Genomic DNA, 16,413 nt, shown 5'->3' with positions numbered 1-16,413 from the left:
TCAGCATAATTTCAAAAACTAACAGGTTGTTAGTATATACGTTTTGATCAAAAAGTACAAAGCCCACTCGCCACGTCAAGGCCACCTATTTAGAGTGGGTCCCTAATGTCCCTAGCATAAAATGGCGTAGCGCTGGGCGGCGACTATGCCTGTTTCTTCTACCCGAATTCACACTGTGTTTTCTATCCCCTCCTTTTTTTTGTTTAAACATGTGTCTGCACTCTTCCCCACCCCCTCAGCCCAACCCTATATAAGTAGTAGTTAGCTACACAAGGGCCATTTCTTTCCTAGCAGCCTCCCAGTCTGACTGGGAGAGCATGGTAAGTGAGCCATTACACCTTGTTCACACTGGTGTGGTGCTGTGCGGCGTCTGTTGCTGCCGTGGCGCCGTGTCTGTGGGGAGGTGCAACCCATAGACTGGTTTGAGTGGCATTGGGGCCGCTCTGCGGGTGGGTCGTTCCCCCCATGGGCACTGGTGTCATGGCGGTGGTGGTCGCCGCCCAGTGCTACGCCATTTTATGCTAGGGACGTTAGGGACCCACTCTAAATAGGTGGCCTTGACGTGGCGAGTGGGCTTGTACTTTTTGATCAAAAATGTATACTAACAACCTGTTAGTTTTTGATATTATGCTGAGAAGCAATCATATCATTATACAAGATTGTAGATGTGTGACCATGTCTGTTTCTTCTACCCGAATTCACACCATATATATATATATACACACACACCAAACAGATAACAGTGTGAAGCTAAACTGCACCTGTCACATGTTTTACACATATGAAACCACTAGCACAGCCATATAGATGTTAATGTATGGATACGCTGCATACCTTTATAGATGCTGTTCTTTATTTTGGGGGCCTGGAGTGCCAAAGAGACAAGGCCAGTAGTCCGCTGTACCCCTGGGCCGCAATGCCTCTCCTATAAAGTCATACTTGCTCTTTTTTGACAGACACAGCCTGTTTGCCAGTGGCGATCCATGTTGAGATCCTGTACATTCGCTGTTAAGGGGGATTGCAGAGCACACACCTGGGTCTGGCAGGTTAGGTATCGGACAGTATGTGCACCAGGAATCCCCATTAAAAGGGGTACTCGCTGCTCAGCGTTTGGAACAAACTGTTCCGAACGCTGGAGCCGGGAGCTTGTGACGTCATAGCCCTGCCCCCTCATTACATCACGCCCTGCCCCCTCAAGGCAAGTCTATGGGAGGGGGCAAACGCTGAGCAGCGGAGTACCCCTTTAAGGGCACATGTGTGTGATCTGAACATGGCTCACTGTTGACAGACAGGCTGTGTTTGTCAATCAAAGAAAGTGCGACTGTGATGTCACAGGTGAGAGACATTGCAGTCTGGGGGGCACAATCACAGCCCCTCTCAACCCCCCCCCCCCCCCCAAAAAAAAAAAAAAACACGCCTCTGACATTCTGTGCACCCATACAATTGGGTTTATTTGCAAAATAAACAGCTTCTATAAAAAAGGTATGCAATGTATCCATACACTAACATCGGCTTGGCTGTGCTAGCGGTGTCATATGTACAAAACGTGTGACCCATACACTTTGTATAGGTAATAAGGTAATATAAAAAGGGATGACAATTCAATTAAATCAGACTTAAGCTATAACTCCAGCAATAGCAAAATATATGGGGCTCTCCTCAATGCTAGAACAGAGACAAAAGGTGGCACCTCCACTGATCGCCAGGGTGGCCATTTTCCCTGCTGTGGCGGGCCCCCTTGGGAATAACAGATCACGAGCGATGAAAGAAGCCATAAGTCATTGTTGGAAAAGGTCCTCAAGGCTTTGTGAAAATTGAAAGGTGTTCACATACAGAACACATAAAACCACTACAGCCATAGCAGGCGGGATTATTACCTTGAGGCGGCTGGTCATGTCCTGGCAGCAGTTGCTCATTGCTTGAACATCTTCATTTATACTTTCGAGCTCCTGAAAAAAAAAGATGTATGCCATTTTTGCAATTTATCAATACATCATATTAACAGAATAAAATATCATTTTACTCTGCTACAGCTGCCCTGGTAAAAGCCCATAAGCTGAAAGCATTCCTTGCATTTTATCAGGAGGAAATGAATGTATAAAGTTACTAAAATTCTCATTTGCACCTATAATATTATATTGCTTATACACTTCGTTTCTCTTCTATACAACAGGCTTTAGGCTAACAGAATCCTACCTCTTTGGAAGCCCTCTAAAAAATGTATTGCCTTATCAGCATTGATGTTCCCCGGGTCCCCAAAAAAGCAGGAGCCTAGTCCTTAAACTGTAACTTTAAACACTTCTGTGCTGCATCCCTGGTGTCTAGTTGCCCAATTAGCAACCCCAGGTCTTAATTGCGAACAGTTCCCACTACAGCCAGAGGCCTCTAGAACTGTTGTGGCCTATCTATTGATACAGTCTGCCACAGGTCAGCAGAGCACCGATCTAACAGAGCAAAGTAATGCAATGGCAATATAAAACATTAAGACTGTCAAAAATTCTAAGTCTAAATCTAAGTTTAGCCAATTTAACCCATAACTAACTTAACCCAAGAAATAACACTTGGCTCTCTTCTCACAGACATTCTGTGAGCTAAAAAAAATTGGTCACCAAACTAACACATTGTAACAGACCAGCAGAGACTAATACAGCTGCTGCTGACATGTTCAGCTCACATACCACACAGGTTGCCATGTCTCTCCATGAATGGTCCTAAATCGCAGCTAATGAAAATGAATGGGGGTCACATATAAAGAACAATAGGGGAAGGAGGATTTATCAAAACCTGTACAAAGGGAAAGTTAACAAGTTGCCCACAGCAACCAGATAGCTTCTTTCATTTTAACCTCTTGGGGACACAGGGCGTTTGCATACGCCCTGCATACTCGATCCTTAAGGACTTAAGGCGTACCTGTAAGCCCTGTTCACGTTTACCGGGTTTAAACCGTTCTCACCAGCAGAGAACAGGTTAAACCCAGTGGGTCCCGGTTGCTATGGGCAGCCAGGACCCACGGCTAATGCTGGGCACGGCCAATCGGGCTGATGCCCGGCATTAACCCTTTAGAAGCCACGGTCAAATCTGATTGCGGCGTCTAAAACGAAAGTAAAAGAATCCCAGCAGCTCCCGATCAGCTTACCGGACAACGGGAGGGTCCTCACCTGCCTCTCCATTGTCCGATTGGCGATCTACTGCTCCATGCCTTCACAGCAGGCAGGAGCAGAAAAACGTCAGTTACACTGATCAGTGCTTTGCAATGGCATAGAATTGAACAGTGTATGCAATCAGTAGACTGCATGTTGTAGCCCCCTATGGGAGCTTAAAAATATAAAAAAAAGTTTATTAACTCATTAAAAGTTTAAATCACCCCTTTTCCCATTTTTTTTTATAAAATAATGTAATAAAGAATAAGAATTAATCATATGTGGTAGCGCCGCCGCATGCGTAAATGTCCAAACTATTAAAATATTAGGTAAGTTAAACCACACAGTCGATGGCGTACACGTAAAAAACTACCAAAGTCCAAAATTGTGCATTTTTGGTCACTTCATATACCATAAAAATATTAATAAAAAGTGATCAAAAAGTCCCATCAAAACAAAAATGGTACCTATAAAAACTATGGATGTTGGCGCAAAACATGAGCCCTCATACCACCCGGTACACGGAAAAATAAAAAAAGTTATAGAGGTCATAAGATGCCCATTTTAAACATACTAATTTTGGTGCATGTAGTTTATAATTTTTTTAGTATTAAAATAAAATAAAAACTATATAAAATTGGGTATCCTTGTAACCGTATGGACCTACAGAATAAAGATACTGTGTCATTTTTACCAAATATTGCACTGCGTTGAAACGGGAGCCCCCAAAAGTTACAAAATGGTATTTTTTTATTATTTTTTTTATTTCACCCCACAAATAATTGTTATTTTTTGTTTCACCGCAGGTTATATTCTAAAATAAGTCATGTCATTGCAAAATACAATTAGTGACACAAAAAACAAGCCTTTATATGGGTCTGTAGGTGCAAAATTGAAAGCGTTATGATTTTTAGAAAGGAAGGAGGGGAGAAAAAAAAAAAAAAAAGTCCTTAACCCCTTGGGGACCGTGCCCATTTTAACTTTAAGGACCAGAGCATCTTTTGCAATTCTGACTACTGTCACTTTAAGCATTTATAACTCTGGGATGCTTGTACTTATAAATTTGATTCAGAGAATGTTTTTTCATGACATATTCTACTTTATGTTTTTGGTAAATTTTCGTCGATGCTTGCATCATTTCTTGGTGAAAAATTTGAAAATTTCATGAAAAATTTGAAAATTTTGCATGTTTATAACTTTGAAGCTCTCTGCTTGTAAGGACAACAGACATAAATAAATTATATATTGATTCACATATACAATATGTCTACTTTATGTTGGCATCAGAGGGCTTCAAAGTTCAGCAGCAATTTTCCAATGTTTCAAGTAAATTTCAAAGTCTGAATTTTTCAGGGACCAGTTAATTTTTTTTAAGTGAATTTGAGGGTCTTTATGTTAGAAATACCCCATAATGGACCAAAATGACGTTCAGAAATTTTGTTAACCCTTTAGGTGTTTCACAGGAATAGCAGCAAAGTGGAGGCGAAAATTCAAAATCTTCATTTTTTGCACTAACATGTTCTTGGCGACCCATATTTTTTATTTTTACAAGGGCTAAAAGGAGAAAAAGCCCCCCAAAATATGAAACCCAATTTTTCTCGAGTAAGGAAATACCTCATATGTGTATGTGAAGTGTTCTGTGGGTGCACTAGAGGGCTCAGAAGGGAAGGAGAGACAATGGGATTTTGGGGAGCGAATTTTGCTGAAATGGTTTTTGGGGGGCATGTCCCATTTAGGAAGCCCCTATAGTGCTAGAACAGCAGAAAACCCCACATGGCATACTATTGGGGAAACTTCACCCTCAAGGAACGTAACAAGGGGTACAGTAAGCCTTAACACCCCACAGGTGTTTGACGACTTTGCGTTAAAGTTGGACATGAAAAGGAAATTTATTTAAATTTTTTCCTAAAATGCTGATGTTACCCCAAATTTTTCATTTTCACAAGGGGTAATAGGTGAAAATGTCCCCCAAAATTTTAAACCCCATTTCTCTCTCGAGTAAAGAAATACCTCATATGTGGATGTAAAGTGATCTGCGGGTGCACTAGAGGGCTCAAAAGGGAGGGAGCGACATTGGGCTTTTGGAAAGCGAATTTTGCTGAAATGGTTTTTGGGGCATGTCACATTTAGGAAGCCCCCATGGTGCCAGAACCGCAAAAAAACACCCCACATGGCAAACTATTTGGGAAACTACACCCCTCAAGGAACGTAACAAGGGGTGCAGTCAACATTTACACCCCACTGGCGTTTGGCAGATCTTTGTAACAGTGGGCTGTGCAAATGAAAAATTACATTCTTCATTTTCACGGACCACTGTTCAAAAAATCTGTCAGTCACCTGTGGGGTGTTAAGGCTTACTATACCCCTTGTTACGTTCCATGAGGGTTGTAGTTTCCAAAATGGGTATGTATTTATTTATTTATTTTTTGCTTTTATGCCAGAACCGCTGTGACCAGCAGCCACCCCTGTGCAAATCACCAGTTTAGGCCTCAAATGTACATGGTGCTCTCTCACTCCTGAACCATGTTGTGCGCCCGCAGAGCATTTTACGCCCACATATGGGGTATTTCCTTACTCAGGAGAAATTGTGTTACAAATTTTGTGGGTCTGTATTTCCTTTTACCTCTTATGAAAATGAAAAGTATGGGGCAACGCCAGCATGTTAGGGTAAAAAATTTAATTTTTTTACACTAACAGGCTGGTGTAGACCCACAACTTTACCCTTTCATAAGGGGTAAAAGCCCTTCAAAATTTGTAGAGCAATTTCTCCCGAGTACGGAGATAGCCCATATGTGGCCCTAAACTGTTGCCATGAAATAAGACAGGGATCTGAAGTGAGAGAGCGCCATGTGCATTTGAGACCTAAATTAGGGATTTTTATAGGGGTGTATCCGGATGCAAGCGTTACACTTGCCTCCGCCACCAGAAATACTGTACGTCAGTTTTCCTCAAACAGGGTGCCTCCAGCTGTTGCAAAACTCACCACATGCCTGGACAGTCAATGGCTGTCCGGCAATACCGGGAGATGTTATTTTGCAATAGCTGGAGGCTCTGTTTTGGAAAAACTGATGTACAAGACGTTTTTAATTTGTATTGGGGGGAGAGACAGTGCAAGGGCGTAGTGTATATGTAGGGTTTTACTCTTTATTTAGGGTTAATGTAGTGTAGTTTTTTAGGGTACATTCACATGGGCGGGGGTTTACAGTGAGTTTCCCGCTGCAGCGGAAAATTAGCCGCATCTCAAACTTGAAGCGGGAAACTTGCTGTAAACCCCCGTGCATGCTGGGAGTTGTAGTTATGCAACAGCTAGAGGCACACTGGTTGGGATTGGGAAACACTGAGTTAGGTAACCGACTACTGCAAGGTTTCCACACCACTGTCTGTTTCCTAACTCTGTGTTTCCCAACTCATGTGCCTCCAGCTGTTGCAAAACTACAATCCCAGCATGCATGGTCTGTCAGTGCATGCTGGGAGTTATAATTTTGCAACAGCAGGAGGCACACGGGTTGGGAAACACTGAGTTAGGAAACAGACAATGTTTCCCAACCAGTGTGCCTCCAGTTGTTGCAATACTACAACTCCCAGCCTGCCCAGACAGCCGAAGGGCATGTTGGGAGTTGTAGTTATGCAACAACTGGAGGAGAACAATTTGGAGATCACTGTGTAGTGGTCTCCAAACTGTAGCCCTCCATATGTTGGAGACTTCAACTCCAAGCATGCCCAGACATGCTGGGAGTTGTAGTTCGGCAACATCTGAAGGACCAGATATTGCTGAACTACAACTCCCAGCATGCATGGACCGCCTCAGCATGCTTTAAATTGACATATGGAGCGCTAAATCTTGGACACCACTGTATAGTGGTCTCCAAACAGTGCCCTTCCAGATGTTGCAAAACTACCACTCCCAGCATGCTGAGACTATGCAAGCATGCTGGGAGATGTAGTTCTGCAACATCTGAAGGGCAAGATGTTACAGAACTACAACTCCCAGCATGCCTGGACAGTCTGGGCATGCTGAAAGTTGTAGTTTTGCAACATCTGGAAGGACAGTGGTCTCCAAACTGTGGCCCTCCAGATGTTGCAAAACTACAACTCCCAGCATGCCCAGAAAGCCAAAGGCTGTCTGGGCATGCTGGGAGTTGTACTTTTGAAACTCCTAGATACAGCAGTGAAGATCACTTTACGGCAATCTTCCCTGCTGCATCTGGGAAACCGCCACTTGCCTGTGCCTCCTGTCAGCCGCCTGTCCATGGTCCTTAAGTACCAGGACGCAAGGGCGTATCCATATGCCCGTGGTCCCCAACAGGTTAAGGTGAAAATAGGCCCTAAGGGGTTAAAAAGTTATCTGATTGGTTGCTATGAGCAAATGGTTAACTTTTCCTGAACAGGTTTTGATAAATCTCCCAAAGTGGTTTTATTCACTGATAGTAAACACATAGGTTGAAGACTGCGAGGAACTAAAACAAAGTATATTAGAAAGTTGTACAACTTATTTATATAGTGATTAAAGGGGTACTCCGGCAAAAAGGGTTTTGTTTTTTTAAAACTGAGCTGCAATGTCTGCGCACACCCCAGCACCCAGTCTCTGCTGAACTTCAATTCCTGATGCCGGGGACGGGGCAAAACACATCACAGCTTAGCCAATCACTGGCCACCGTGGTGTTCCGCCTCAGTCGGTGATTGGCTGAGCGGTAATGTGATGTCTTGACCCTCAGCACCAGGAAGTGACGGGGCTATAAGGGGCCATGGAAGATAAGTATAGGTTTTTTGCCTTAAGCAGGCAGCCTGGACACAAAAAAAAAAAAAATAAATAAATAAAACCTTTTTGCCAGAGAACCCCTCTAAGTCTTATTTACATACACAAAAAGATGTATTTTTGTCCGCCGACATCCAGTCAATCTCTAGACTCTCAGCAATTGACGGATTTTCCAACAACTGAAGGGTAAAAACTCCAGACATCATGAATATTAAAGAGATGCCTTCACTTTACTGTAAATGCAATAAAATGCACTTACAAAAATGGGTAATAATGATTCATACCAATGTTCTACAATCACAAGACTGCAGTTCCTTAGGGAATAATTTATCAATATATACGAGAGCAATTTCATAGGGTTATCCAGAAAAAAAAAATTCAGCAATGTGCCCAGGCTGTGTAACTAAACAAAATCACTTACTTCTCTCGGTCCTTCATATCCTACAATATCGGTACCTGGTCTCCACCTAACGGAGCTACAGACAATACATAACATCAGCACTCTGCCAATCATTGGCCACAGCAGAGTCCCACCTCAGTCAGTGATTGGCTGAGCAGCAATGTGACATGCCAACTGCAGCTCTGGGAACGGAAGTGCGCCGATACTGGAGGCTACAAGGGAGCGAGAGAGGTAAGTATAAGCCTTTTTTTTTTTTTTTTTATTACACAGCCTGGGCACATTGCTGATTTGTTTACCTACACTGGATAACCTCTTTACATTGCTCTCATATAGATTGATAGATTATGCCCTAAGGAACTACAGTCATGTGAATCTAGAAATAAGTATAGGCCGTTTTTGTTTTATTACAGAGCCTGAGCCCAATGCTAATCAAAGGGATGGTGTGGTTGAGACACCCCCAATATGTATGCCCGATTAGGGTTGGTGTAGCAGAGCTGCATTGGTCCATTCTATCTGCCTGAGTAGATGAAAAAGTAGCTGAGTTCCAAGATAACCTCGATGTACACAGCATTACAGGTTCATTACATTCATGTTATTAGGAGCTGCATACCCAACTGTACACCTTTGCTAGTTGTTACATGTTTGCTTGTGTACTATGGTATGCTATGAATATCGGGGGTGAAAAAAAAAAATTCAGGAAAAAAAACCAACCTCTTTAACATTTTTGAATATTGCCACAAATTCTTCATTTATAGACAAACTCCTTCGCTCTATATCACCTCGTAGGTTTCTTCGGCTTCTCAGACTGTTTTCAGTAAAGAAAGAAGAGAGCGCTCTAAGGGCTTCTAGCATTTCCTAGAAGAAAAAATATATAAAAAGCCTATAAATTCACTTAACACCCAGGATATGATTAATACGAGTATGTAAGCATGTCAATGGGTACAACAAGATACAAGATGTCACACTGGCACAGGATGGATCCCTTATTTGCTTTGTAACAGATCCCATTGACCTCAAACTGGTAAGTCAGGGCTCCATGACAGGAAGGCACAGCAGGCTACACTATTCTGTCAGGTATGAGGCATAGAAAGCTGACAGAGCCAAACGTTACTAGTCTGACAGACTGGAAACCTAAGATGCAGGGAAGAGGTATCTACATATATAGGTATATCTGCTTCATCCACTAGTCTTCCAAGCTCTTTTTCTACATGTTTTTATGTGTGATATGCAAGGTAAAAGCTTTTTTTAATAAATGTTAGAGCTGGGCGGTATGAGCAAAAACATGTATCATGGTATTTTTGTAAGTGATGGCGGTTCCACGGTATTTAATTGTATTTCCCCCTCCCCCTCCCCCCCCCCCATGTGTCCTGGGCGCCCCCTCTGCCACCCCCCCCCAATGAATTATCAGCTGCGTTGTCCCCACATCATGTCACCGCAAGCGCTCCTCTGCTCATCCTCCTATGAGTTGCGGGCCACCGATGCTAGAAATCTGTACAGTACTACAAATAATGTTTCCCGGGCTCTGGTAACATCTTCACTGTCCTGCGTTCCTCTTGCTGTTTCCTTGGGACGGGAAAGTCACAGAGCCGCCAGCCTATGATCGGCCAGGGCGGGACATTGCTGCGGCCGGTGATGGGCTGAGCGCACTGTCATGTATGAAGCCGGCCTGCTCCTTACATGACAGTGGGCTCAGCCTATCAGCAGCTGAGGTGGGACATCGCTGCGGCCGGTGATAGGCTGACGGCTCTGTGATGTTCCCATCACCAGGACCGCAGAGGAGGGACCGTGAGGCCGGTAACGTCGGAAGGGGAGTTAAAGTTTATTTTGTTTATTTTAGCAGCCCGGGCAACGTTATTTGTAGTACAGTACAGATTTCTAGAGCCGGCGGCCCACAACTCATAGGAGGATGAGCAGAGGAGTGCTTGCGGGTAACATGATGTGGGGACAGCGCAGCTGATAATTCATTGGGGGCGGAAGCAAAGCAGAACAGCGCTCCCGGGTCACATATGATTAGTTCCCCGATATGGGGACAGCGTGCTGCGGCTGATAATTCACTCATTCGAGGGGGGGAGGGGCCCAACCGGTATTGCGGTATGGGCAAAATTCATATCATGCAGCAAAAAAAAAATCGGTATGAACCGGTATACCGCCCAGCACTAATAGATGTCATGTGTAATAAACATAAGCAATGTACATGAGTAATAGGAGTATTCCTAGTTATGTACTGAGCTGGTGGACAGGCCTGACACTAAGTACAGAAACTGGCTTTTTATTCTCAGGATCGTCCCACCAATCATTAAAAGGATATTCCGGGGACTCTATCCACAGGATAGGGGATAAATGTCTGATTGCAGGGGTCCGAACCCTCCTGTATTGGGCAATCTCCTGTATGGGGCCAGGCTACTAATCCATCCTCAGGTGACTCCGACCCCTAACTATTGGGACGAGCAGACACTTCATGTGGATAGGGCACTGTTTCCCAGACCTTGGCTGTTGGGGCATGCTGGGAGTTGTAGTTTTGCAACACCCGGAGGCACGCTCATTGGTTGGGAAACTCTGAGTTATGGTCTCAACATACAATGATCGTCCTGGAACTAATTAATATTGTAACTTGATTGACCACTATATATGATAGGGAGAATACCGAAGGGTATACAGTACATGACAGGGAGAATACCGAAGGGTATACAGTACATGACAAGGAGAATACCAAAGGGTATACAGTACATGACAGGGGGGGAATACCGAAGGGTACACAGTACATGACAGGGGGAATACCGAAGGGTACACAGTACATGACAGGGGGAATACCGAAGGGTACACAGTACATGACAGGGAGAATACCGAAGGGTACACAGTACATGACAGGGAGAATACCGAAGGGTACACAGTACATGACAGGGAGAATACCGAAGGGTACACAGTACATGACAGGGAGAATACCGAAGGGTACACAGTACATGACAGGGAGAATACCGAAGGGTACACAGTACATGACAGGGAGAATACCGAAGGGTACACAGTACATGACAGGGAGAATACCGAAGGGTACACAGTACATGACAGGGAGAATACCGAAGGGTACACAGTACATGACAGGGAGAATACCGAAGGGTACACAGTACATGACAGGGAGAATACCGAAGGGTACACAGTACATGACAGGGAGAATACCGAAGGGTACACAGTACATGACAGGGAGAATACCGAAGGGTACACAGTACATGACAGGGAGAATACCGAAGGGTACACAGTACATGACAGGGAGAATACCGAAGGGTACACAGTACATGACAGGGAGAATACCGAAGGGTACACAGTACATGACAGGGAGAATACCGAAGGGTACACAGTACATGACAGGGAGAATACCGAAGGGTATACAGTACATGACCGGGAGAATACCGAAGGGTATACAGTACATGACAGGGAGAATACCGAAGGGTATACAGTACATGACAGGGAGAATACTGAAGGGTGTACAGTACATGACAGGGAGAATACAGAAGGGTATACAGTACATGACAGGGAGAACACAGAAGGGTATACAGTACATGACAGGGAGAACACAGAAGGATGTGAACAGTACATGATAGGGAGAACACAGAAGGATGTGAACAGTACATGACAGGGAGAATACAGAAGGGTATACAGTACATGACAGTGAGAATACAGAAGGGTGTACAGTACATGACAGTGAGAATACAGAAGGGTGTACAGTACATGACAGGGAGAATACAGAAGGGTGTACAGTACATGACAGGGAGAATACAGAAGGATGTGAACAGTACATGACAGGGAGAATACAGAAGGGTATACAGTACATGATAGAGAGAATACAGAAGGGTATACAGTACATGACAGGGAGAATACAGAAGGGTATACAGTACATGACAGGGAGAATACAGAAGGGTGTACAGTACATGATAGGGAGAATACAGAAGGGTATACAGTACATGATAGGGAGAATACAGAAGGGTATACAGTACATGATAGGGAGAATACAGAAGGGTGTAAAGTACATGATAGAGAGAATACAGAAGGGTATACAGTACATGATAGGAAGAATACAGAAGGGTATATACAGTACATGATAGAGAGAATATAGAAGGGTGTACAGTACATGATAGAGAGAATACAGAAGGGTATACAGTACATGACAGGGAGAATACAGAAGGGTGTAACGTACATGACAGGGAGAATACAGAAGGGTATACAGTACATGATAGAGAGAATACAGAAGGGTATACAGTACATGATAGGGAGAATACAGAAGGGTATACAGTACATGACAGGGAGAATACAGAAGGGTATACAGTACATGACAGGGAAAATACAGAAGGGTGTACAGTACATGATAGGGAGAATACAGAAGGGTATACAGTACATGATAGGGAGAATACAGAAGGGTATACAGTACATGATAGGGAGAATACAGAAGGGTGTACAGTACATGATAGAGAGAATACAGAAGGGTATACAGTACATGATAGGAAGAATACAGAAGGGTATATACAGTACATGATAGAGAGAATACAGAAGGGTGTACAGTACATGATAGAGAGAATACAGAAGGGTATATACAGTACATGATAGAGAGAATACAGAAGGGTATATACAGTACATGATAGAGAGAATACAGAAGGGTATATACAGTACATGATAGAGAGAATACAGAAGGGTATATACAGTACATGATAGAGAGAATACAGAAGGGTGTACAGTACATGATAGAGAGAATACAGAAGGGTATATACAGTACATGATAGAGAGAATACAGAAGGGTATACAGTACATGATAGAGAGAATACAGAAGGGTGTACAGTACATGATAGAGAGAATACAGAAGGGTATATACAGTACATGATAGAGAGAATACAGAAGGGTATATACAGTACATGATAGAGAATACAGAAGGGTATATACAGTACATGATAGGAAGAATACAGAAGGGTATATACAGTACATGATAGGGAGAATACAGAGCAATATATGGCACATAATAGAGGAAAATACTAAGAGGTCTACAGCATATAATAGAGGAGAATAGGGGGGGGGTATATGATAGAGGAGAATACAGAGAGGTATATAAGGCTGGAGGTTGCCCCTTCAGGTAGTGGGGTCTCAGTACAATTACAACCTCTACACCAGTCTTCTCTAATCAGGGTGCCTCCAGCTGATGCAAAACTGCAACTCCCAGCGTGCCTAGACAGCGAAAGTCTGTCCAGCATGCTGGGAGTAGTAGTTTTACAGCAGCTTGGGGTACATAGCTCTACACTATGAGAACTACAAGTCCCAGCACATTCCAGCAGTGCTCACACACAGGACACAGCGTCCCTTCATACTTCTATGTGTACTCGGATGTCCTCCTTACCTTATCATTATCCAGCCGAGTTTCCAGGATTTTGTTGAGTTTCCTAGACAGGGGGTTGGAGCTCTGCTGGGTAGTGGTCAGGGATGCGTTACCGCCATTCACCTCCACCTCAGCCATGGCCAATCAGTGCGGAAAAATGATCACCTTCTGTGGGATAGAAGTGGAACGCACTTGGAACGCAGGACCAGTCAGCGGCGCGGATTTCCGGGTTGTCAACCCAACTGCGACACGTCACCAAGCGACGCGTCAGAGCGGGGAGGCCACTGCGCATGCTCAGAAGTCCTTACCTTCACTTGTCTTCATGTGATTAGAAACAGAGCATAGACTGTCCAATAGTGTTTACCAGAGTAGTATAAAAGCTAAGCCGTGAATGGTTACTATAGGCAACAATTTTAACCCCTTAAGGACACAGCCCATTTTATTTTAACGTTTTTGTTTTTCCCTCCTCACCTTCTAAACTCCATGGGGGACATGTATCAAAGATTTTACCCCTGTTTTGTGTGTATTTTTTGCGCAAAATTTTGCGCAAGCGCTTTTTTTCCCCATTTTTTTGCGCACGTTTTGGTAGAGCATGTCCTCCAGATGTGGCTGAATCAGGGTACCTTGGAGTGACATCTATAGTACACATGGATTTATTACCTGCGTTCTTTTCCTTTGCACCAAAAATTTTGACGCAAGTGCGTCTTTTTCCCCATAAATATAAGCCATCTTTAACTGCACGTAGCGAACCTTTCTATTTCTGAAGGAAAGTTCTACTAAGGAACCACCAGAATGTTTTTACTTTCCTATCTCAATTCCTCCTTTGGTTTGCTTTATATTGCTTTTTACTCCTTGGTTATTCCAAAGCACTTTTAAAATAATTTGCATATAGAATATTTGTTTACAGTTCAGTTATTCATTAGATCACTTGTATATTGTTATTTTATGATCCAACAATTTAACCCCTTAAGGACTCAGGGTTTTTCCGTTTTTGCACTTTCGTTTTTTCCTCCTTGCCTTTTAAAAATCCTAACCCTTTAAATTTTCCACCTAAAAATCCATATTATGGCTTATTTTTTGCGTCGCCAATTCTACTTTGCAGTGACATTAGTCATTTTACCCAAAAATGCACGGCGAAACGGAAAAAAAAATCATTGTGCGACAAAAATCGAAAAAAAAAACGCCATTTTGTAACTTTTGGGGGCTTTCGTTTCTACGCAGTGCATATTTTGGTAAAAATTACACCTTATCATTATTCTGTAGGTCCATACGGTTAAAATGATACCCTACTTATATAGGTTTGATTTTGTCGCACTTCTGGAAAAAATCATAACTACATGCAGGAAAATTTATACGTTTAAAAATTTCATCTTCTGACCCCTATAACTTTTTTATTTTTCCACGTATGGGGTGGTATGAGGACTCATTTTTTGCGCCGTGATCTGAAGTTTTTATCGGTATGATTTTTGTTTTGATCGGACTTTTTGATCACTTTTTATTCATTTTTTAATGGTATAAAAAGTGACCAAAATACGCTTTTTTGGACTTTGGAATTTTTTTGCGCGTACGCCATTGACCGTACGGCTTAATTAATGATATATTTTTATAGTTCGGACATTTACGCACGCGGTGATACCACATATGTTTATTTTTTATTTTTTTTACACTGTTTTATTTTTTTTATGGGAAAAGGGGGGTGATTCAAACTTTTATTAGGGAAGGGGTTAAATGACCTTTATTAACACTTTTTTTTTACATTTTTTTTTGCAGTGTTATAGGTCCCATAGGGACCTATAACACTGCACACACTGATCTCCTATGCTGATCACAGGCGTGCATTAACACGCCTGTGATCAGCATTATCGGCGCTTGACTGCTCCTGCCTGGATCTCAGGCACGGAGCAGTCATTCGTCGATCGGACACCGGGGAGGCAGGTAAGAGCCCTCCCGGTGTCCGATCAGCTGTTCGGGACGCCGCGATTTCACCGCGGCGGTCCCGAACAGCCCGACTGAGCAGCCGGGTCACTTTCACTTTAGAAGCAGCGGTCAGCTTTGACCGCCGCTTCTAAAGGGTTAATACCGCACATCGCCGCGATCGGCGATGTGTGGTATTAGCCGCGGGTCCCGGCTGTTGATTAGCGCCGGGACCGACGCGATATGATGCGGGATCGCGGCGCGATCCCGCTTCATATCGCGGGAGCCGGCGCAGGACGTAAATATACGTCCTGCGTCGTTAAGGGGTTAATACATTTACATAGGAAATGTTTGATATCTTACTTATCATTGAACAAGCTCCGTCACATTAAAATAGCTTTGTAATCCACTTAACACTGTAGATCATTCTTCTTTTATTTTTAAAATTTACTGCTTTCCGTTATACTTTTCCCCAGCGCCCGGTAAGATGGTGGCTATCACTGATAGCCAGCCATCTTACCATGTGACCATCTGGGCATGCTGGGAGTTGTAGTTTTGCAACATCTGGAGGGCCACAGTTTGGAGACCACTGTATAATGGTCTCCAATCTGTGCTCTTCCAGATGTTCCAAAATTACAAATCTCAGCATGCCCACTCTGTCGAGGCATGCTGGGAGTTGTAGTTCTATAACATCTGGAAGACCACAGATTGGAGACCATTATACAGTGGTCTACAAACTGTGGAGCTCCAGCTGTTGCAAAACTACAACTCCCAGCATGCCCAGACTGCCCAAGCATGCTGGGAGTTGTAGTTCGTCAACATCTGACCCTTCAGATATTGCCGAAATACA

General features: G+C 43.4%; 1 protein-coding gene across 1 annotated transcript in view; it reads right to left on the bottom strand.

Moving 5' to 3' along the window:
• COG6 (component of oligomeric golgi complex 6) overlaps positions 1-13,944 on the bottom strand; it is a gene marked incomplete in the record, with an annotated part of 135,025 nt that extends 121,081 nt beyond the window's left edge. The window contains 3 exon segments of the mRNA XM_056561982.1: positions 1,878-1,949; positions 9,008-9,151; positions 13,671-13,944. Of these exon segments, the coding sequence (XP_056417957.1) occupies positions 1,878-1,949; positions 9,008-9,151; positions 13,671-13,787 (333 nt within the window).
• Between the last annotated feature and the right edge of the window lie 2,469 nt (positions 13,945-16,413).

Source organism: Hyla sarda, chromosome 2 (assembly GCF_029499605.1).
Source record: "Hyla sarda isolate aHylSar1 chromosome 2, aHylSar1.hap1, whole genome shotgun sequence".
Lineage (NCBI taxonomy): Eukaryota > Metazoa > Chordata > Amphibia > Anura > Hylidae > Hyla > Hyla sarda.
This window is presented reverse-complemented; position numbering and strand designations above follow the sequence as displayed.